The following is a 22,568-nucleotide window of genomic DNA, read 5'->3' as shown; positions in this document are numbered from 1 at the left end:
GCTGCCTAGACTCAGTGAAGGAAAGGAAAACACCACAGTGTTATTTGCTCGTCAGTGTGACCCCATTTAAGATCAATTGCAATGGGATCTAAGCCAAAAGATTAATAGGAATCTGACAGATCTTGTTTGAAAGTATATTTATTCTGTCAGATTTCACGAGTGGTAGCTATTTCTCCATTCAAGCTGAATGATAGTATTCAGCCTGCATACTTACTCATCCTGACAGCTAGAAAGATAAACATGTCAGCATGTGATTGGCCAAATACTTTCCCATGGAATCGAGGCAGATGCTGCCAGCAGTGCTTGCACTGAAAAAAGAGGACCGTGGCTCTGGAAGCAATACAGGACCCCCCGATGCTGCGAAACAAGCTTTCAACAACAGCGGCCCAAAGTTTGGAATTAGCGTCACAATATGTCTCTGCCCACCATGAACTTCTGTTCGCATTCTAACTTATTTGCAGAAATGTTTGCTCTTGGAGTAAGAGCAAGCATAAGGGTAAGACTCACCTACCCTGAGTAGAGTTCAAAAAACAAAGAACTATGCATGTAAAACAGGCACCCCCAAACTCAGCCCTCCAGATGTTTTGGGACTACAATTCCCATCATCCCTGACCACTGGTCCTGTTAGCTAGGGATGATGGGAGTTGTAGTCCCAAAACATCTGGAGGGCAGAGTTTGGGGATGCCTGATGTAAAACATTGAATGGGAATAGCTGGTACCGCCATTAGGGAATAAATCATTGTTTTAATTTAGGGATGGGGAATTTGTGGTTCTCCAGACGTTGTTGAACTGTGAACACCTCTACCTTTGACATCGCTGGCTGGTGCTGATGCAAGTTGAAATCCAGAAACATCTGGAAGATCACATGTTCCCATTCCTAAATTAAAATAACAATCTGTTGTCTGATGGTTAGAGCTAGCGATCCTTTTCTTTCAGTGCTGTGCATGCACAGTTGCCCTCTTCCATGGAAGTGAATGGGAAAATTCGGTCATGCAAGAGTTCTGTGTGTGCTCTGGAGCACATGTGGGGCTCGAGATTACAGGGACCGTATCTGTTTCAAGGAAGCAATCTGGTTGTTGCTTTTTTCCTGGAAGCAAGCTACTTTATGATTCAATCCATTGTTTTAAAATTGAAAGGTGTGAAAGCTCACCTTGGGGAGATAAGTATGTTGATTCCTACTTTTCCTGCAGTCTTGACAAAGACCGTTTCCTAAAAACACATTTGAGAAAACAATCACGGAGGGTGATGGTTCATTTTAAAGGTGTAGCATGAGCTTCATCTCTAACTGCAAATACGTACAATTTCCTGTTGCCAGGTTCTGATGGGATTCCGCTTAGTGACAGGATACAATTAAAACCATTTATCAAATCTAAGGCTGGGAGCTGACATGTGCGAAGGCAGGTAACTGATGGATTTGGAAGACTGAATTGCTAGTTATCGGGAAAATCGTTACATAGCTCTTCAAACTTTTCAGCGTTAATTTAGAACTCTGCAAAAAGAGACCTCACTGACATGAATTTTGCTCAGTTAAAAATGATATTAAAGGGACATGTTTGTGATAAGAATAGGATATAAGAGGAAACCCTCAAATAAGTGTGTGTAAGACTCTGAAAAAGCAGAGACATCACCTTGCCAGCAAAGGTCCGTATAGTTAAAGCTATGGTTTTCCCAGTAGTGATGTATGGAAGTGAGAGCTGGACCATAAAGAAGGCTGATCGCCGAAGAATTGATGCTTTTGAATTATGGTGCTGGAGGAGACTCTTGAGAGTCCCATGGACTGCAAGAAGATCAAACCTATCCATTCTTAAGGAAATCAGCCCTGAGTGCTCACTGGAAGGACAGATCCTGAAGCTGAGGCTCCAATACTTTGGCCACCTCATGAGAAGAGAAGACTTCCTGGAAAAGACCCTGATGTTGGGAAAGATGGAGGGCACAAGGAGAAGGGGAAGACAGAGGACGAGATGGTTGGATAGTGTTCTCATAGCTACCAGCATGAGTTTGACCAAACTGCAGGAGGCAGTGGAAGACAGGAGTGCCTGGAGTGCTCTGGTCCAGGGGGTCACGAAGAGTCGGACGCGACTAAACAACAACAACAACAACAACAACAACAACAACAACAACAAGACTCTGAAATCAAAAGAAAGGAAAACTGGGAATGGTTGAATCCAGGCTTTCCCAGATAATCTGTTTATAATGCCATGTGCACAGTTTTTTTACTCATTTGTTGGGAGCGGGGTAGGCTTTTGACAAAGTCTCCCATGATATTCTTGTGGAGAAGCTGGTAAAATGTGGACTGGATAAAGTAACTGTTACATGGATTTATAGCTGGTTGACTGACGGAACTCCACGAGTGCTCACTAACAGTTCCTTGTCATCCTAGAAAAAAGTGGCAGGTTTTGCAGGGTTCTATCCTGTGCCCATTGTTGTTCAACATGTTTATAAACAACTTGGATGAAGGTATTGAGGAGATGCTCATCAAATGGAAGATGACACCAAACTTGGACGGGGTAGGCAATGCGGCTGAAGACAAAATGGCCATAACAGATCCGAGAACTGGGCCAAAACTAACAAAATGAATTTCAACAGGGACAAATGTATGGTTCTACAGTTAGGCAGAAATATAAGATGGGTGACACCTGCTTTACCAGTAAGATATGTGAGAAGGACCGGATGAATTCATTTTAAATAGATCCTGTATGATGAACAATGCTCTTCATCTGCGGCATGAATGAATGTCCCTACTTTTCATAGTTGCACATTTCCCATGTACAACACTTTGAGAGTATTCTTGAAGCTACCAGCATGAGTTTGACCAAACTGCGGGAGGCAGTGGAAGACAGGAGTGCCTGGCGAGCTCTGGTCCATGGGGTCACGAAGAGTCGGACATGACTAAACGACTAAACAACAACACATTTCCCATGCCTTTGTGTGTTATATATGCAGGATTCCCCCCTCCCTTATTATAAAGAGTGTATCTATTCCTTGCAAAAAGGCTATACCTTGTTGTGACAGAGTCGTGGTGTCCTTGGTAAGTACTTGAGTGTTTCATTGTACATAAAATGGTTTAGGCCGCAGACCTATGTGCATTCAGCCAGAGGAAGACATTACCTAGGACTGTACTGTGAATTGTGTGTGAGAGAGAGACATTTGAATACTGTGATGGTTTTTCCTTTTGGTTTCAATGAGAGTAAAAAACTATGTCACCTCAAGGCTACATAGGTACGGGACCTAACCCAGGACTCTGCTGGGAAGTTTGTGTGTGTGTGTGTGTGTGTGTGTGTGTGTGTGTGGTTTTGAATCCCTGAAATGCCCTAATTCAGATGCTATAGCCCAGGGGTCAGCAAACTTTTTCAGCAGCGGGCTGGTCCACTGTCCCTCAGACCTTGATGCCCCACAAATAACCCAGAGGTGCATTTTAAATAAAAGGACACATTCTACTCATGTAAAAACACGCTGATTCCTGGACCGTCCACGGGCCAGATTTAGAAGGCGATTGGGCCCCGGGCCTTAGGTAGCCTACCCATGCTATAGCCAGTGGGAATTCCCCCCACAGTTCTACACCCATAGAGCTTTCTGTAAGCGTACTAGGAGCTCACTGGAGTGATCCCCCTTCAGTTCTTCTGCAACAGACCTTAGGATTGCCCTGTTGTTCTATTACTTTTGATTTGGTTCAAATAAACCAAACAGAACTAACGACTACTTATAAAAGAAACACACCCAAAGATTTGAACAATTGCTTATTTTCTTTGAATGTGATCTTTTATTTTTATGAAAATGTCAAGAGCAGATCATACCTTCTGACTTGAACAAGAAAATAATTCACTCACAGTTGTCAAAAATGCCACTCTTTTTAAAAAATACCTTTTTAGCATTCATTCTGCTTTCCCTCCTTGTTTGCTTTGCATTCCTCTCCTTAAATAATAAAAAAGAGTAAGAAGTTAAGATGAAAATAAAATGCAACAAGGCATATTGAACATTTTCACTTCGCTTTTGTTTTTGGTTCTTAAACAAAACTTTGCAATAAATCTGACTGATGCTTATCTTGAGATGACATACTGGTTGCATATTTCTCACAGTTAAGTGATTCCAAAATATGCTTTCTTTATCTTAAATTTTAGTTTTCATCCCATGAGTCTTTTAAAAGAAAGCTTATGGAGTGTGTTTTTCCCGCAGAGAGAGTGAATGAGAGAAAATAAATCGGGCCACGAACCTTAAAAACATCCTTAAATGTTACCAGTGGGCAGAGTAATCTGAACTCCCAACTTGCCATGCTGGAGGGGTTTGGATGAGGCAAAAGTGTTCTGGCTCTTGCCCAGACATGCATGTCTCTGTCAGTAAGGAGGTTCCACGGCTGCGGAGAACTTTGCCCTCTGAAAGCTTGTATGGGCAGAAACATAAATGGGCCATTTCAGGGGAGAGAAAAGATGCTCAATTGGCCAAAGATCTGCTGGATTTTAAGCTGGTCCAGCTACCAATAAGTGGCCAAATCCAGGCCTATCTGCTCCACCAGCCTGGAACTGGCACAAGCATGTAAGTTTTTTCCTACCCCTGCTCATCGCACTTCTACCCTGACTGGTATGGGCTTCTGGGCCCCAGCTGCTGCCCTCCAGGGCTTAGAACCGAGCCCTTGGACTATAGGTTCCACTATAGGTATAATTCCGAGATGTCCCGTATACATCCCTGCCCTATGTGGTACAGATGGGAGACTGCAGTACAGTGGTACCTCAGGTTAAGAACTTAATTCATTTTGGAGGTCCGTTCTTAACCTTAAACTGTTCTTAACCTGAGGTACCACTTTAGCTAGTGGGGCCTCCTGCTGCCGCCGCCGCCGCCCAATTTCTGTTCTCATCCTGAAGCAAAGTTCTTAACCCGAGGTACTATTTCTGGGTTAGTGGAGTCTGTAACCTGAAGCGTCTGTAACCCGAGGTACCACTATAACAGTTTCATATGCGTTGCTATGCAGACAGGAATATGTATCCCCAGCCAAGATTGTGTGCGACTATATCTGGATCAAGGCCTATGTACCACTGGCTTCCCACATGGTTTGTGCACTCTGCTGAAGTGGTTGTCATACAGTAAGCAGTCATCTGCATTCACCTGAAGAAAGACTTTTGAAAAGTCGGTTGAGAGAACTTCAGAAATGGGTACAAGAGCTTTATGCCTTTCGGTGGAAAATATTCTTCCCCTAGATGTCAGTAAACAATGCTAAGGCTATAAAATACCAGGGTGGGGTGGGGGATGTTACTGTGCAATTGAAGCACCCTCTCCAAAGTTTGCCAACTATTTAATCTTAAACAGATTCAGAAGCATTGTGAAAGATTAATGGCAGAGATGAAGAAAACTTCCATTGACACCTAATACAGACCATAAAGTAAATGTTTAAGCAGCTCCCTCACTTTGAAGGCATTGTCAAGAGCTCTGGTGAAATCTACCGCTGCTCCAGCTTGCTTTGGATGCAGTTCTGAAATGCAGCGATATGAAACATGAAAAGCATTTGATTTCGGTGGTTTCACAATGTGGTGACAACATCGTAAATTGAATCCTGACGGCATCTCCAATTTTGAAAGGTATCCAAGTGGGGTAATTATTAATGGCATGCGATTCCAGCTGCCAGGTGTTATGAGACAAGCTGTGCCCGTCCTCAAGGGCTGGCAAATCTTACACATCTGAGCAAAGCTGCTTAAAAGCTGTCAGCCCAGTTAAAAACCTGCCTTTAAGAAACAGCAGAAACCTCTTAAAAAAAAAAAAAAAGTTCTGGAAAATTCACTCTACCTTTAAACTCAGGCCCCAACCAGTAAGTCACATGCCCACCAATGAAAATGGCTGCCATGAATGTGTAGGTCAGGGATGAGCAACCTCAGTCTGCAGAGAGGGCTCAAATGTGGCTGTCCAGGTTTCTGTATCTGCCCCACAGAACTTTCTGCAGCCCCCCCAATTTTCCCAGGCCATTCCCCTACTGGTCTGGCTTTTCCTGCTCCTTGAGTGTTTACCCCTAGCTGGAAGATCACCTTGAACTCTACTTCTTGCTTGTCTGGATGGTGTTTCCAAGGGCTGTATGAGAAGAAAGATTCCTCTTCCATGTGGAGGCTATAATCTCCCCACCCCTTACAGCCCTTGGGAACATTGCATAATTACGGAGCACCATTTACGGGGACCTTGCCAGACTAAGTTTGAAGTCATGCCACAGGAGACATGCTCCCTAGCCTTTCGGTGAGGCTGTTATCTCCAAGGAAGTCAAAGAAAACAAAGAAGAAATCTATTTAAAAGACCACCTTGCACTACTGTGAGTTTAGATTTGAAGATATTTGGAAACCTTGCAATAACAAAGAGCTTTCTGCTGATTTTATAATGTTGGATTTGTAACTTGGCCAGCAAACTTGCAAGCTGCCCCTGTCCTTTGTGTGATGTCTATTTCTTCCCCCAAAAGCAGCTCTATAAGGCTGAAAGAGACCCATCTCTGGTCAATTTATTGTGCATCCATCTAATGAACTCCACTGGGGCAGTATATCCTCACCTGTATCAAAAGGTGCAGTGGGTCCCAGGTGATGCAAACATTTATCCAAATGCACATTCCAGTCATGCAGAAATTTGCATCTGCAGGAAGCTGTGCCTTGATGACTTAGGGCATTTGACATTAACCTCCATCCAAGTCTCGCCTCTGCCAAGGACTCCCTGGGCACCTTTGCTCACATAATGCAGCTATTTCTCACTTTCAGTTCTGCAGCTGCAGAATGAGTGTAACAGTAACCTATCTCACAGGACTGTTGCAGAGATGAATGTCACCCATCAAAAGTTCTACAAAAGTTGCTATTATTCTTAGCATTACTCTCAGAACTGCTTTCCGAACCAGACACTTCAACTGAGGTCTGACTGATAATGGTCACACACTACTGGAACTAGTAAAAACTTCCCACACACTATGATGTTGTGTAGTTGGAATCGGACCAAAATATAAGCCTGCCTATGGAAATTCTCCACTCCTCATCCCTGCCAAAAAAAGAAAAAAAGAAATCGCCATGAAGATAAATAAGTTTAAAATATTCCCTGGAAGAAAATGCAAAATACACTGTGAAGACAAAGCCACTTGAACACTGTTATGTACTGAAGTTCTCACCCTGGGCCAGCAGGGGGATACTGTAGATAGTTCAGGTCCACATATGCAAATAAGGGATCGAAAGTGACTTTCAGTGATTGGATAGTTACAGAAAATGGTTACTGTTGCGTTCTAGTGGAGCTCTATATAAGCAGGCTGGCTTTCTGTTCCTTTCTGTTCTGGCCTGTGAATAAACAAGAGCTGTTTGAAGAATCGTTGTGTCGTCTGATATGTTCACCCACAACTTAACAAACACTTCCCCACAAATTCAGGCTACAAATGCATTTCCCCCAAGTTATGGCAAAAGTGGTATAATACCATAGCTCCCCACAGCATTTGACTTTCACCCAAGTCTCTCTGCAATTTATCCAAGTTAAGGTATTAGTTTCAGGACTAAAAACTGAGAGTTGAAGCCTCTGTAATACGAGTCAGTTCTCTTCTACCAAACCAGCTCAGGTAATTCATTGGGTGGTGGAAGCCTTCAGTGTTACACGTGATTTGGGCTAGTTTGCAAGGGCTAATAAAATGATTGCTTATTTCACAGTCCCGAGTGAGGAGTGGTTGCATGTCCACACCCATGGAGGCTGGAAAGGCCCAATGTGCAGAGCAAATAAGAAAGCTATGCACACAATGTGCATTATGTCATCAAGGAATTAGGCGTACGGATTACTTTCCAGAAAACATCTGCCAGTGTTAAGAGGCAGGCGCATACCACTTAGAGATATAAAGATCTGTACCTAATTGCAATTCAATGTATTCTTGTTGTGTTTTATGATTTTCCTGAGATTGTAAGTGAGCCGGAACTGGTCTGTAACCGTAATAATAAAATTCTTCTTCTAAAGATTTGAGAAAAAAGAAAGACTGAAAGATCATGTCATTAACTGACTCCTCTCTTTCCAAGTTTTGGATGGTCGGGACAAACCGCAGGGAAAGGAAACCCACGTTAACTTTCCAGCGCCAAATTATTTCTTTATTTCCTTGCATTCTTGTCCTGCCCCTTTCTGGAGTTCAGGGTGGCTCATGAGTTTCCCTTGTGCCCACTCTATCCTCAAAACAAATCTATGAGGTAGACTAGGCTGCAAGGGAGTGACCAGTCCACCATCACCCAGCATGCTTCCCCACTGTGAATACTCCTGCCCCATTTCTGTGCTGCTTTCCCCAACCCCATGGCCACTCCTTTTCCTCTTGCCCCCTACACTTTCCCCACCCCCTTTTATCCTACCAATCATTGGCTTTGCTTTCAGATTAACATGGGTGAATCAGTTTCTAATTTTCCATTCTTAAGTTTGGTTCTTCAACAATTCCACAACAGTTTGAGAATTTGTTTTTTTTTGGGGGGGAGACCTCGTGAAAATTCACCAGCATTTCACTGTGAATTTCTTCTAATATACACAGATAGTTGGTTTCAACTAATGAATCCCACAAGTGGAAGCCCACACAAGGTCTTCTGTGAGGACAATAGGGCTTTCTCCCCCTCTCCTGCCCCATGTGTCCTAAAGGTAAAGGTAAAGGGACTCCTGATCATTAGGTCCAGTCGCGGACAACTCTGGGGTTGCGGCGCTCATCTCGCTTTACTGGCCAAGGGAGCCGGCGTACAGCTTCCGGGTCATGTGGCCAGCATGACTAAGCCACTTCTGGCGAACCAGAGCAGTGCACGGAAACGCTGTTTACCTTCCCACCAGAGCGGTACCTATTTATCTACTTGCACTTTGACATGCTTTCAAACTGCTAGGTTGGCAGGAGCAGGGACCGAGCAACGGGAGCTCACCCCGTCATGGGGATTTGAACGGCCAACCTTCTGATCGGCAAGTCCTAGGCTCTGTGGTTTAACCCACAGCGCCACCCGCGTCCCCCCCATGTGTCCTAGAACCCCCCAATTGGCCCTGGAGGGCAGAGAATCCTTGGAACATCATGGGAGGGGAAGGGCAGATTGCTCCATGAGGCAAGCAGAATGCTTGTGTTGATTGTGTGACCTGACTAGCACAATACTGATTTAATTGTATGCAATTTTGCCAAATCTACACATTTTTTGCAAAGCAGCTCCCCTAATATAAAGTGCTTTTCTAAGTTGTTTTCACTAATGTACATTCTTTCTTTCTTTTTAATTTTTTTTATTGGTTTTACATAAATTTATACACAATAACTTTAACCATTCCAAACATAACAATAAAAAGGTTCTTTCGAACCTTCAGACCTCCTTCCCTCCCTCCATGGGTTCCATATAAAATAATAATAATTCTTTTTCATTTTTCCTGCATCTTTTACCATTATCCATCTATTATATAATCATAGTTACCAAATTTTATTTCACTTTACAAGTGTCATTGTATCCCTGCCAGTGATTTTAACTGTCTACAGTGGTCTTTTAAACAAATTAAGAAATTGTTCCAATCTTTTAAAAATACTTGATCTTCCTGGTTTCTGATCCTTCCCATCAGTCTCACCATTTCTGCATATTCCACCAACTTGGTCTGCCATTCCTCTCTGGTCTGCACTAATGTACATTCATATGAACACATACCCGAGTATATGCCTTTGCTTACACATTACTTAGCTGAGGAACTACATTTAAAATTCAAAGAAAGGCAATGTTTGGAGGACGAATGTATTTCTCACATTCAGTAAGTGGGAATTCAGTAAGTTTGCCTTTCAATGTGAACTGAATCAAATGACCCCATTACTTGTCTTATGGGGGGTTGGTCACCATTAAGACCTCACTTGCTAGGTGAGGTGAAACTCCAAAGCACAGTGCAGTAAGACCCCCAACCATCTGATGTTTTAATTTGCCCACCAGCACTTTCTGGTGTGCTCAACCAGCCTGTAAACAAAGTAAAAAAACAAACAATATATATACTGTACCTGCTTAAGTTTTTTAAGTTTTTTAAAAGTGGAAGAAGTGACCGGAGATTGAGGGCCCATCACGAAGACTCAGACTCAGCTCCCCTGGGCTCCCTCTTAACAACACTCCTGATTTAAGCACTTTTTCCTGTTCTTAATGATAGGGGGAAATATTTCCACAGGGCTGATGTATATTTAATAACCTGGGAGTGAGACACTGGCTGGGTTCAATTTGCGTTCAACACAAGGGCTGCCCTCCACTCGCCAGCAGCAGTTCCCGACCGATCTTAATGGAATTTATTTTATTCTTCTAGAAGGGAATGATTGCAAACACATCAGGTACACTTTCTGATTCAAGAAATGTCTTGAATGCCTCCAATACATTGGAGAGAATTGAGACGTGCGCTTCGTTAATTTCTATGCGGGAAACTCTGCTCACTTCAACCAGCGATTAATGGTAACATTTCTATCTTGTGTTGTCATGAGATTTTTATTATGCTAATCAATAAAGAGCAGAAAATTAGTCATTTGGGTACTGTTGAAGGGGATGTATATTTCATGAGGCGAATATAGATGTTGAGATCCACTTTGATATTCACTGGCAGTAAATGGAAGCGGTTCAGATCTTTATGAATGAAGCATAAATAAATACATGGCCCGGGATTTCTGCTGTGTAAGTGCCTGTCCAATTGATGCATGTGATTCACTCTTTCAGCCCTCAGCCCTGGGCCACAGCTCATCCTGCCATTATGCAATTTTATCATTATGCAAAATGGCCAGTGTTCAAATGGTTTCAAATTCAGATAGCTCTAATACAGAATGATATTCTTTTATGGGGAGAAGGAGAGAGAGAATACAGTAAGTAAAGAGCCTTTGAACTAAAGGTAGTCACAGACCACAATCCAGTATGGTGCCTTAGACAAGTGTAATTGGTTGCACGTGTGCAAGTTAAGCTGATTCGACCCATTTCTCCTTCGGCACAGTTTAATATGCAGGCAAGAAACTGATGTAGAAGATCACTTTTGTTATATGACCTGATCAGGTGTATACTGTTGTGAAACATGCCTTTTAGTTGTGCATACTGAAACTCCCTTTAGGCTTTAGTTATAGCCTTGCCATTGATGGTGGACCATGGGCAGTTGGTTGTTCCAATTGCCTAAAATGAAGATCATCCGTCCTTCCCTGTCAGTGTGGCTCTGAAGCCAGTTTTCTCTGTGTCTATACTCTGTTTTCCAAGTGAGACTGGCCCAACAGCTGGCATTCCTGGACAGTGGCCAGGGCCCTCAACATGTTGGCAGGGGCCACTGTTGACACCTGCTTTGGTTCTCCCTTCCAAAATATTCCAACCTGATGTTCCAAGTGCCCATGAGCAACTAGGCTTATCTGCCATTTAAATTTCCCATAATGCCCAGGAGCATCTTGGGGAGCTTAATGAAGGCTAGATCCAATTGTTTGGGCTTCTGTTGTCGAACCACTGCCTCTCACCCCTATCAGCTAAGGGCCCTCTCAACCCTAGAACTGGCAACAGTTCCAAGACCCTTTGGAGGAAATGGCTATAGTCAGTGCAGAGAACTGTAATTGACTGGCTCTGTGCTTGTCTGTTCTGTGCATTTGTAAATGGGCTGTTAAACAGATCCCACCAATTTCTAGTGTTCTCTCTCTGCCAGAGGAAACTCAGTTCATTTAGGGTAGCTAGCATGCTATACCCAAAGCCTGCACTCAGCATAAGCAAGACCAAAGGCCACCAATATAGTGGCAAGGGGTACATTAGCAAATTCTTCAGGAAACCATGGTTTGGTTAGCATAAAACAAGGCTAACAGTTGAGCTGAGATGATGGTCTAACTGAGTGCCAGGCTGGCATTCGATGCTGCAAACCCCAAGCCTGCTTAGCAGTTAAACTTGAAACCTTAATGCACTCTTCCTACTGTATTTTCCAGTCATTTGCGTTGCAGGGGTGAGTGGTTGATAATGGACTGTGCAGAGTGCTTTTCTCTCCAGCATGACCCGAGTGCTTCTCCTTCTCTTAGGGGTTTGCTATTGTCACCTGCTCCTGAGGGAAGCCAATTACCACTTTTAGTTACCAGCATGCTCCCTCCCTGCCTCACCTGTTCCCTCATCTTGGAACACTGCAGATTTGCTTCAAGTGGGAACGCTCAGGACTTAGCTGCGCCTGTTTCAATAAGCTGAAGTTGCTTCAGGAAAATAATTGGCCTTTTGTTGACTGGCCGACAGGTGGGTGGGTCAGGTTTTGCCCTGATGCTTAAGCCCTCGTCGAGCATTCTCAATGTGAGTGAAGTGAGCAAATGAGTGGGACAAACAGTTTCAGAAAGTTTGTGTGTGGGATGGTTGCGCCGGGTGCAAAATTGGTTAGGGGTGCAAAATTTCAACACGCGGTACTTCTTCAATATAGCTGTGTGCTTTCATCGCTGGACTCTTTTGTTCAAGTTCAGCTTCTCCATATGAACCAAGAAGTGACCTCTTCAGAGAATGGAATGACTCTTCTTTTCTTATCTCTGTGGCTACGATCTCCTGGGTGATGTGGAAGCTGTCAGGCAGTTGAATGAACATGCGTACTCCACCTGTTTCCCTCCCACCCTCTCTGTGTGACCCTGGGCACTGGCAACCCACGTAACACCACTGCGTGGGGTGGTAGTGCTCACCTGTCCTCTAGAGAGCTTAGCTGCTGCTACTTATAGGAAGGAGAGAGGAGAGGTGGTGGGGAGGTCTGAGCAATGCAATGACGCAGGCTCACGCTGCACTGACTGCTCCACCTCTCCTTTTCTTTTTCCCTTTATGTAACCGTGACTCTGGTGTCAGGAGGTCAGGTGAGTACTGCTGCCCCGCCATGCCCACTGCTACTGGGGACAAATGCACTAGTTCCACCCCATCAGCGTTCCACTCTGAATTCTCAAATCTGCAAGGAACCTCCATGAGTACAAAAGGCTCTCTACTTCGGACAGCTGCCTACCAACTCACAAAGGACAATGAGAATAGCAAGGGGTCTGTAGAGCTCGGATGTTCATCTCCATTTAGAATGCCTCAAGGGGATATCTGCAGAGTGTGAAGTCCTGAATCAAAGTATTTACCACCATATGTGGCCCCTAGCCCTCTCTCTCAGTCTCTGTCCCTAGGATTTCTCCCCAGGAGAATTTCTGCTTCACACCCAAAGTATTCTTGCCTAGCTGGAATGTGGCCTTGAAATCTGAACGTGCCTCTTGCTGTCCTGAATGGAGGGCAGAGAGGTGTGCATGTAGGAATTAGCCTACAGTACATTTGAATCCATTGCTCCACCCACTTTTGCCTCTGGCCCCTCCCCCTCTCCCCCAGATAACTAGATCCAAGTCTGTGAACTCTTCAAGATTCTTTGAACATCTTTATTTTTCTTCCTTCTCTCTCAGTCCCCCCAAAGTGCATATTAAGCAGAAGGTGTGTCGGAATTGTATGTAACACATTTATTTAAAGTACTCAGGAGGTAACGGGTTCTCCTGTTTTACCGAAAGCTGCTGTGAGTGGCACAGCAGAGCAGCTCTAGAAAAATCACAGAATTTAATATACGTAGCAGGAAACAATCATCAGGAAATCGAAGCAGGGCTGCATAATTAAAAGAACATATTTGACACAAGCTTTTCAAGGAAAAACAGGATTTCATCACAGCAATAGGCCACGTGCATTCCTTGTCTGCTCTGGAAAAGATCAATTTTTCCCCTCCTCCTTCTTTTTAATTACATTGGTATCTTCTCATCCATGTCAGCAATTACATAGGACACCACAGTCCAAAGAGCAGCACAGAGATTCATCTGGATAGGATCCTGAACTGTCATTGTGTCCCCTTGGGAATGATGAAACCAAAAGTACCTAGTGAGATCATCACGCAAGCTGGCAGCTGTGAAGAGGAAAAAAGTCACTTTGTTATGAGAATTTTATCATTTTGACATTTTCTTGTACCTTGGCTTTGACTGAATCCAGGTGAGCTACTAACACACAATGTATGGTTCATGAAACAACTTTTAAGCCAAAGTGTCTGGGTTTTTCATGACTTCCCTATTAAATACACTTCCCATAGTTTTCTCAAACTTGTAGGAGTAAACGAGACAGCAAAAATGAAGGCTTCTGTTTTTCAGTTATTTGTAGCACAAATGAAACGTTGTACAACAAACATTAGATTGCAAAACCCCCCACTGAATTTCTGTCCTTTTTATTGCCTTTCTCACGAAATCAGTAAAAGCTTGACACTTTACATTCTGCCTCTAACACAATGCTTACTTACGTTCTGATCAGTGAGATGGTTCTTCGGCAAAGAAGGCGGGCTGGTTCTGCTTTTGTTTCATATGCTCATATTCAAAATAATGGCTCGGATACTAAGACAAATTAAGGAAATTTTCTTAATTCCCCCTGTAGCCACCTGTGGCCCCTGAAAAGCCTGTCTAGAGTCTTGGGAACCCTCCTGAAGAATGTGGAGTACGGTACAGGGGACCAATGTAGGAGGGGCAATTTGTTCTCCTAATGCCAACCTCCTATTTTAAATTGTTTTACTTGCTGCCATTGCGCATGCTTGTGAATGCACTGTGTGTGCATTTGCATGAGGGAGATAGCATGTACCTGCATGCTGTGTATGTGCTTTATGTGTGCATTTTTGCATTGTACATGTGGTGAGTACAATGAAACCAAGTACAGGCACATGGTCTGCATGAGGGAAGTATGCGTGCTGGCATGTGGTCTTGATAAGGGTGGCCACCATTGTTGCCATCGGGCTGTGAAAAGGTTAACCACCCCTGCCTGAAAGCTTAAAATCCCCAGTATTATATTCTCCACCCATTCATCGTTTTTCGTTCAACAGTCTGAGAATGAGAATGAATGAATGAGAATGAGAGAATTCTGCCGTCGTTCCTTGCCTGTGGAGGCCCCAAGAAGGCCCACTTGGCACCAGCGTTTTCTTGTTCCAATGCCAGGCAATTTTGTTTTGTTTTGTTATTCTAGGCCTCTGGGCAGCACCGATGATTGGATGTTTTGACTCTTAATATGTTTTCCATTATGTCTATCTTCCTATATACATAAAACTGTAAGGCTGTAATCACGCTTTGTAGTGCAGCGGCCACCCCAGCTGCAGCGTGACAAATGGCAGGCAATCGGGGAAGCAAGGGAACAGCTGTAGGGTGAGGAGGGGGAGCAGTGGGGTCAAGGGTGGTTGGCAAAGGAGTGGATAGGGGTGGCAAGCAGTGCAGGCATGGAGGGGGGCAGCCCCTAGTGTATACAGATCTACTGTATCACTGTATTTTATTCTTACAAATTGCTTTGGGGCATTCTGTTGTGGGGAGCCATTCGTAAATCCAATGAACTAAACTAACTATTTCAATTGATTTCACACGGAAGGGAAGAGGAGCCCAATGATTATGGGATGCAGCCATATTTTGTTGCCCAGGACATTTGTGATTAATGAACTTGCATCTCCTGTTTGCATCTGTGCAGGGAGATTTTCTCCCACATGTTGGCAACATACAATCCATGCGCTTAATTGGACTCTGTTGAGCAGCATAGGCCCCGGGTATCAGCACTGGAACCAGCTACAGAGTTTTCTGATCGCTGCTGGTGATTACATGGGTTTCCTTCCAAAATAAAGCTTCAAATCCATCGTACAAGTTCTCCTGAAATCTTTGCTTAAAGTGCTATTCCACACATACATGTTCAGTCAAGCAGTTGCAGAAAATCTTTTTAAAGCCCATCTTTTATGAAAACCCACGGCACAGCTTAATTACACAAACAAACTGCTGGCCAGGTGTTCTCCTCCTAAGAATAATTATGTTTTTGTATAAAATAACATTTAAACTTTAATTAATTCAAAGAATGTGCTCAACTTTTTTTTTCTTGTAATGGATCACTCCATTAAAAGTTTATGTGCTGTATAGGTTAATAGATTTAAAGTATACCCTGAAAAAATTAAGACGTGGGTTGCAAAACACTGTGGGTGGTCTTCTGCTTGGGTACAGAAGATTTTAAACTCTTCCTCCATGTGGCAGTTACACTCCCCCCAAAGTCGCCCTCCCCCCTTGGACAGGGCATCTTCCAGAGCCATATCCCATGAGGTACAAGGGGCTGCCACCAGATCTTTCCTCCATGCATGGAAGCACTCTGTTCTGTGATGGATTGGGTTCAAAGTGCTTCAACTGTGTATTTGGGCAACAAATACACAGTCTATCCTGATGCAAGAGCTAGCGACTCACAATTGTCCCACTGGAGTAATTGAAATCATTTCCAAGGATGCGGTTTTCATAGTGTAAATTACTCTCCGTGTCTTTCTCACAATTATGACGAAAATTGAGTATATGGCTCATATACCGACATACATTCTTGTGATGGGAATGTTGTGGCTTCCCCATCAATACAATAATTGCTGGACAAAATACAATACAATACAATAATTGCTGGACAAAACACTTCCATCTATGGGGAAAAAACGTTTCAATTCATGGAACCCGAAAGAGGCAGGGGAATGCATTCATTCCTTACTATAAGTAAACAGAACAGTTCGTAATTTGCTTCTACCCAAGAAATACTTGGCATGTCTCGCGGATGACATTGTGGTCAGGACCAAAGGTAGCATAAGCTCCCCACAGCCTTATGGGAGCTTAAAGGTTCCATAGCTTAAGCGCATCTGCAAGACTGGGAAATTAGACATTTATCAGCTTCAAAGGAGGAGGAAATGCCAGGGAGGGAATTAAAAGAGACTCTCTTTAAAGTGCCTCTTTAATCAGAAGATGAGTTTCAAACAGATGGAAAGCAGTCAGAGTCATCTTCAAGTGCAAACATGGGAATGAAACAGGGTCAAGCCTCATACTTTGTAACAATAATATGTATTGTTTATTAAGCATTTATAGCACCTAGGCGCTGGAGAAACGTAGGAACATCAAAATACAGGAAGCTGCCTTATACTAAGGCAGGGCACTTCCAAACAACCTGTTTATTGAGCATTGTCCCGATTTGTTTGCAGGGAGATCAGACTGCATTGGCTATTTAACGAGCATCTGTCCTGATTTGCTTGGGAGAAGGTAGATGATGTGCATCAAGGCAAGTGTTATTCCACACTTTCTTTTTTTTTTTTTATAATATATTTATTAAAGTTTTCAAATAAAACATATATCAAATAAGCACTTATCGTTGTCCATTTAACATCTTTCAATTGTTACATGGGACTCCCCCACACCTCCCGCATACACTTACATCATTATTAAATTATTTTCAAGCAAATTATCATTTAACTCATCTTAATTAATAATCTTAATTTGGTTTGACATATAATTCGACTTTAAATCTATTTTAATGGTAGACAATTGTCTGCACTGGCATCCTATTCAGCACTCAGCCAGATTACAATATTTTTGTAAATAAGTCTTAAATTTCCTCCAGTCTTCTTCCATCCTTTCTTCTCCCTGGTCTCGAATTCTGCCGGTCATCTCGGCTAGTTGCATATAGTCCATCAGTTGCATCTGCCATTCTTCCACAGTGGGTAGCTCCTGAGTTTTCCAATTCTTGGCAATTAATATTCTTGCTGCTGTTGTTGCGTACAAAAAGAATGTTCTGTCCTCTTTTAACACACTCTGGCCGACAATACCCAGGAGAAAGGCCTCTGCTTTCTTAGTAAAGGTGTATTTAAACACCTTTTTTAATTCATTATATATTTTCTCCCAAAAGGCCTTCACTCTAGGGCAGGTCCACCAGAGGTGAAAAAATGTTCCTTCATTTTCCTTACACTTCCAACATTTGCTATCAGACGAATGGTATATTTTAGCCAGTTTGACAGGGGTCATGTACCATCTATACATCATTTTCATCACATTTTCCTTCAACGCATTACATGCAGTGAAGTTCAGCCCAGAGGTCCACAACCTTTCCCAATCTTCAAACATAATATTATACCCAATATCCTGCGCCCATTTTATCATTGTTGATTTTACCATTTCGTCATGTGTGTTCCATTTCAGCAGCAAGTTATACATTCTTGAAAGTACCTTAGTCTTAGGTTCTAACAGTTCAGTTTCTAACTTTGACTTTTCCACTTGGAATCCTAACTTTTTGTCGTTTTTAAACACTTCTTTAATCTGAGCATAGTGTAACCAGTCTCGCACTTTGTCTCTCATCTTTTCTAAACTCTGCAATTTCCAGTTGTCACCATCCTTTTCTATTATCTCCCAATATTTTGGCCAATTGGCCTCCATATTGGCTCTTTTCCGAGCCTTAGCCTCCAGGGGTGACAGCCACCTCGGAGTTTTATTCTCCAGTAAGTCTTTATATTTTGTCCAGACATTAAAAACTGATTTTCTGACAATATGGTTCTTGAAGGCCTTATTTATCTTAGCTTTATCATACCATAAATATGCATGCCATCCAAACGCATTATTAAAACCTTCCAAATCCAAGACATCCGTATCTTCAAGAAGTAACCAATCTTTTAACCAGCAGAAAGCTGCAGCTTCATAATACAACTTTAAGTCTGGCAGGGCAAAGCCCCCTCTTTCTTTCGCATCTGTTAATATTTTAAATTTGATTCTGGGCTTTTTGCCCTGCCAGACAAATTTAGAGATATCTTTCTGCCACTTCCGGAAGCACTCTGTCTTGTCTACAATCTGCAGTGTCTGAAACAAAAATAACATTTTTGGCAATACATTCATCTTGATGGCAGCTATTCGGCCTAGCAATGAAAGTTTTAATCTTGACCAACTATCCAAGTCTCTCTTAATCTCTGACCAACATTTTTCATAATTATCTTTAAATAAACTCAGATTTTTTGCTGTTATGTTTACCCCTAGGTATTTAACTTTTTTAACCACATTTAATTCTGTCTCTTTCTGAAGCTGTTCCAACTCAATATCTGTCATGTTTTTCCCCAGAACTTTAGTTTTTTGCTTATTTAACTTAAATCCTGCCACTCGACCAAAGTTTTGAATCAGTTGTAGTACTCTTTTCAAACTAGACTCCGGCTCCTGTAATGTCAGAACTAGGTCATCTGCAAAAGCTTTAAGTTTATATTGTTTCGCTCCGACCTGAATCCCTTCCACCAACCGGTCCCCCCTAATCATATTCAGGAGCACTTCCAGAACCGAAATAAACAGTAATGGGGAAATCGGGCAGCCTTGTCGTGTACCTTATTCAATTTTAAACTCTTCTGTAACCACATTGTTAACTATCAGTTTAGCCTTTTGTTCTGAATATATTGCCTCAATCCCGTTCTCAAACCCCCGTCCCACTCCCATTTCTTTTAAGTTCCCCTTCATAAATTTCCAAGAAATGTTGTCAAAGGCTTTCTCCGCGTCTATAAAAATTAAAGCTGCTTTGGTGTTTATGTTTGTTTGTAAAAGTTCCAATATGTCTATAATGTTCCTTGTGTTAGTAAACATATGTCTGCCCGGGAGAAAGCCTGCCTGGTCTTTATGGATTATCTCACTTAAAACTTTCTTAAATCTTCGTGCCAAAACATCTGCAAATATTTTGTAATCCACATTTAAAAGGGAGATGGGACGGTAATTCTTAAGTTGTGTCTTTTCAGTTTCTGACTTTGGAATCAATGTGATAAATGCTTCTTTCCACGATTCAGGCGCCTTCTTCCCCTCCATTATTTCATTACTGACCTCCAACAAAGGTTGTATCAAATAATCCTTCAATGTCTTATAGTAGTTAGAGGTCAGTCCATCTGGCCCTGGTGATTTGCCCTGTTTCAGACTCAGGATGGCCTGTTCAATCTCTTGTTGTGTTATTTTGCCATTTAAAATTGTTCTGTTTTCTTCTGACAGCTTTGCTAATCCATTTCTCTCCAAAAATTGTGTAATCTCTATTTCATCTTGTGGCCCTTGAGTATATAACTTTTTAAAATACCTCTGGAAGCACTTTCTAATCTCTCCCGGGTTCTGAATGTTCCTTCCTTCAACCTCTAAGTTTGTTACTGTATTTAATCTTTGTCTCCTTTTCAACTGCCAAGCTAGCAGTTTCCCACATTTATTTGCCGATTCAAAAGTTTTTTGTTTCATTGTTTTAATCTTCCATTCTATTTCCTGATTTATCAGCTTGGAATATTGCGCCTGATAAAGTTTAATTTCTCTCAGAATCGGTTGGGACTTCGGGTTAGATCTTAACTTCTTCTCCAACTCTTTGATACTTTCCAGAATTTTATCTTTCTTTTCATTTTGCAGTCTTTTCTTTAAGGAATTCTGTTGGATCAAGAACCCTCTCATCACAGCTTTACTTGCATCCCAGATAGTTCTTTTTTCCACCGTAGTGTTCAAATTAATCTCAAAATAGTCCTTTAAGGTTTTTTGGGCCTTCTTTACAATTCTTTGATCTCTAAACAGGCCATCATTCATCTTCCATCTAAAGGAGCCGATTGGGATCAATGTCATATCCATTCTCAAGGCGTTATGGTCGGAGCATGTTTTGGGGCAGATTTCCACCTTCCTCACCTTAGGTGCCAGACTTCTAGTTATCCATATTTGGTCGATTCGTGTCCAAGTCAGTTGAGCTTCAGAAAAGAATGTTCCTTCTCTTCCCAAGGGGTTTCTAACTCTCCAGATGTCAACCCAGTCCATATTGTCAGTCATTTCAAAAAAGGTCTTAGGTAGTCTTCCCTCTTTAGTAATGTTCTGGTTCTGTGACTTATCCATATTTGTTGATACGACCCCATTCATGTCCCCCATCATGATGACGTTGTTGTAATCCAGATAGTCCAGCATGATCTCGTGCAACTTCTTATAAAAATCCGATTTTCCTTCATTTGGAGCATAAATTCCTAATATCAAAATTTTTTCTCCTTGATACTGTATTTCTATTGCGAGGATTCTTCCACTTTCGTCTTTAAAGAGAAATTTTGGTGAAAGGCTCTCTTTTGCATAGATCACTACACCTCTCTTTTTAACTGTATCCGATGATATAAATTCTTGACCAAGCCTTTTATTTATTAACACCTTTCTATGGAGCCTAATCACATGCGTTTCTTGTAAGCATATAATGTCCAATTGTTCCTTTTTTAAAATATGAAAAATTTTAGACCTTTTTTCGGGACTGTTACAGCCATTTATGTTCCAACTCAAAAGCTGCAGAGACATCCTGGATAGATCTGGTTATTCTTTCTGGGGTGGTACCTTGTTCTCCGGTCCTTGAGGATCCGAGGGGGCGGGCTCCCCTGGAGGTTCTGGCGCTGGCAATCCAAGTCCTTTGTGGAGGTCTTCTCCGTGTGCTCCCAAAAACTTGTCTCTATCTTCCACTGTTTTGATTTTGATCTTTCTCCCTCTGTAGGTAAAGGATAATCCTTGTGGAAACTCCCACCTGAAGATAATTGCGTTGCTTCTCAACAGTCTTGCCAATTCCGTGTAATTAGATCTAAGGTCCAGCAACTGCTTAGGAATGTCCTTGTAGATTTCAATTCTCTTGCCCAAGATGTCTAGTGACTTTTCGTAGTGCAGGCCCAAAATCTTGTCCCTTTCCTCCTTTGATCTCAATGTTATCAAACAATCTCTGGGCTTCTCTGTCCTTCTGACTCTGCCAAGCCTAAAAGCAGATACAATTTTAAAGTCTTTTTCCTCTAACTCCCAAAACTTGGCAAATTCCTTAGTTAGAAATTCAATAAGATTATCTTCTTCCACCTCTGGTATTGACCGTATCCTCAAGTTGGTCTCCCTGTTTCGCAGTTCTGTCATCAAAAAGTAAATCTGATGTTCTCCAACTTGTTTGCTGAGTGGTCTTACTTCTTTCTCAAGTTCTTCCAATCTTTGACTAGTATCTTCAGCCAGTTTACGATTCTCACCTACGGCCTCCTTTAATTCTCCAATGGATTGGGCATTCTGTGCAACTTGTCCAGTCAGCTTATTCAAACTTTCTGTGTTCTGTTCAATTTTAGCTGTATGCAAATCAGCCTTCTTGTCCAGAGCCTCCAGTTTCTCCAAAATTTTCTCCAAGACAGAGCTACTTGTCCCTGAAGCCATATCTCCCAGGTGCAGCTCCTCTGTCTCACCCTCCCCTGCCTGTATTAGGGAGGCCGCCTCTATGTCTGGAGGCAAAGTGGAAGGCAAGGCCGGCACAGAAGATCTACGCTGTGAGGCTGCAGATAAAGTTAAAGTTGTTTGTTTAGTCCTTCCTCTTCTCCTTGCGCCACTCATTCCAAAGTTATCTGTAATCCAAGGTCAATCCAAGTTGTTCCCATGAGAAAGCAGAGTCCCAGATGCAATAGTCAAACAGAGGCCGGGAAAGGGAAAGTAAAACAAAGTCACTGCTGTAAGCCCAAAATCCTCTAGAGGGAGCTTAATACGTCTTCAGGGAAAAGATCAAATCCAAGTTAAACTTATAAATTTAAATCCATGTCTATCGCCTCCACAGTGTGTTATTTTTAGCAGAGTAAAACTTAAAGCAAAACAGTGTTTCTTACAGTGCCTTGACTGCAACAGTTTCAAAGTATCCAGTTCCAGCTCAGAATGTTTCAAAACCTGAATTCAATATATCCAAAGTTGCAAACTGGTGCTCATTCAGGCAGCTCCAGCACCAGAGATTCTTATTTATTTTATAATCCACTGGTACCACAGAAGAAGAATATCAGTGCATCCCACATATGACCAGCAAAAGTCAATAGCTCAAAGTCTTTCACTCAGAAAACTGCTTTAA

At 42.4% G+C, this 22,568-nt stretch overlaps 1 protein-coding gene across 4 annotated transcripts in view; it reads right to left on the bottom strand.

The window, feature by feature from the left end:
- Positions 1-13,369: 13,369 nt before the first annotated feature.
- Positions 13,370-22,568, bottom strand: part of CPQ (carboxypeptidase Q) — a 166,830-nt gene continuing 157,631 nt past the window's right edge. For all 4 annotated transcript variants that reach the window (XM_083622731.1, XM_083622732.1, XM_083622733.1 and 1 more), the window contains one exon: positions 13,370-13,815. In XM_083622731.1, the coding sequence (XP_083478857.1) occupies positions 13,655-13,815 (161 nt within the window). In that variant the 3' untranslated portion in view covers positions 13,370-13,654. The remainder of the gene's footprint in view (positions 13,816-22,568) is intronic.

This window comes from Podarcis filfolensis (assembly GCF_964270895.1).
Source record: "Podarcis filfolensis genome assembly, chromosome: 7".
Lineage (NCBI taxonomy): Eukaryota > Metazoa > Chordata > Lepidosauria > Squamata > Lacertidae > Podarcis > Podarcis filfolensis.
The sequence above is the reverse complement of the archived record's forward strand: the minus strand, read 5'-3'. Positions and strand labels throughout refer to the sequence as shown.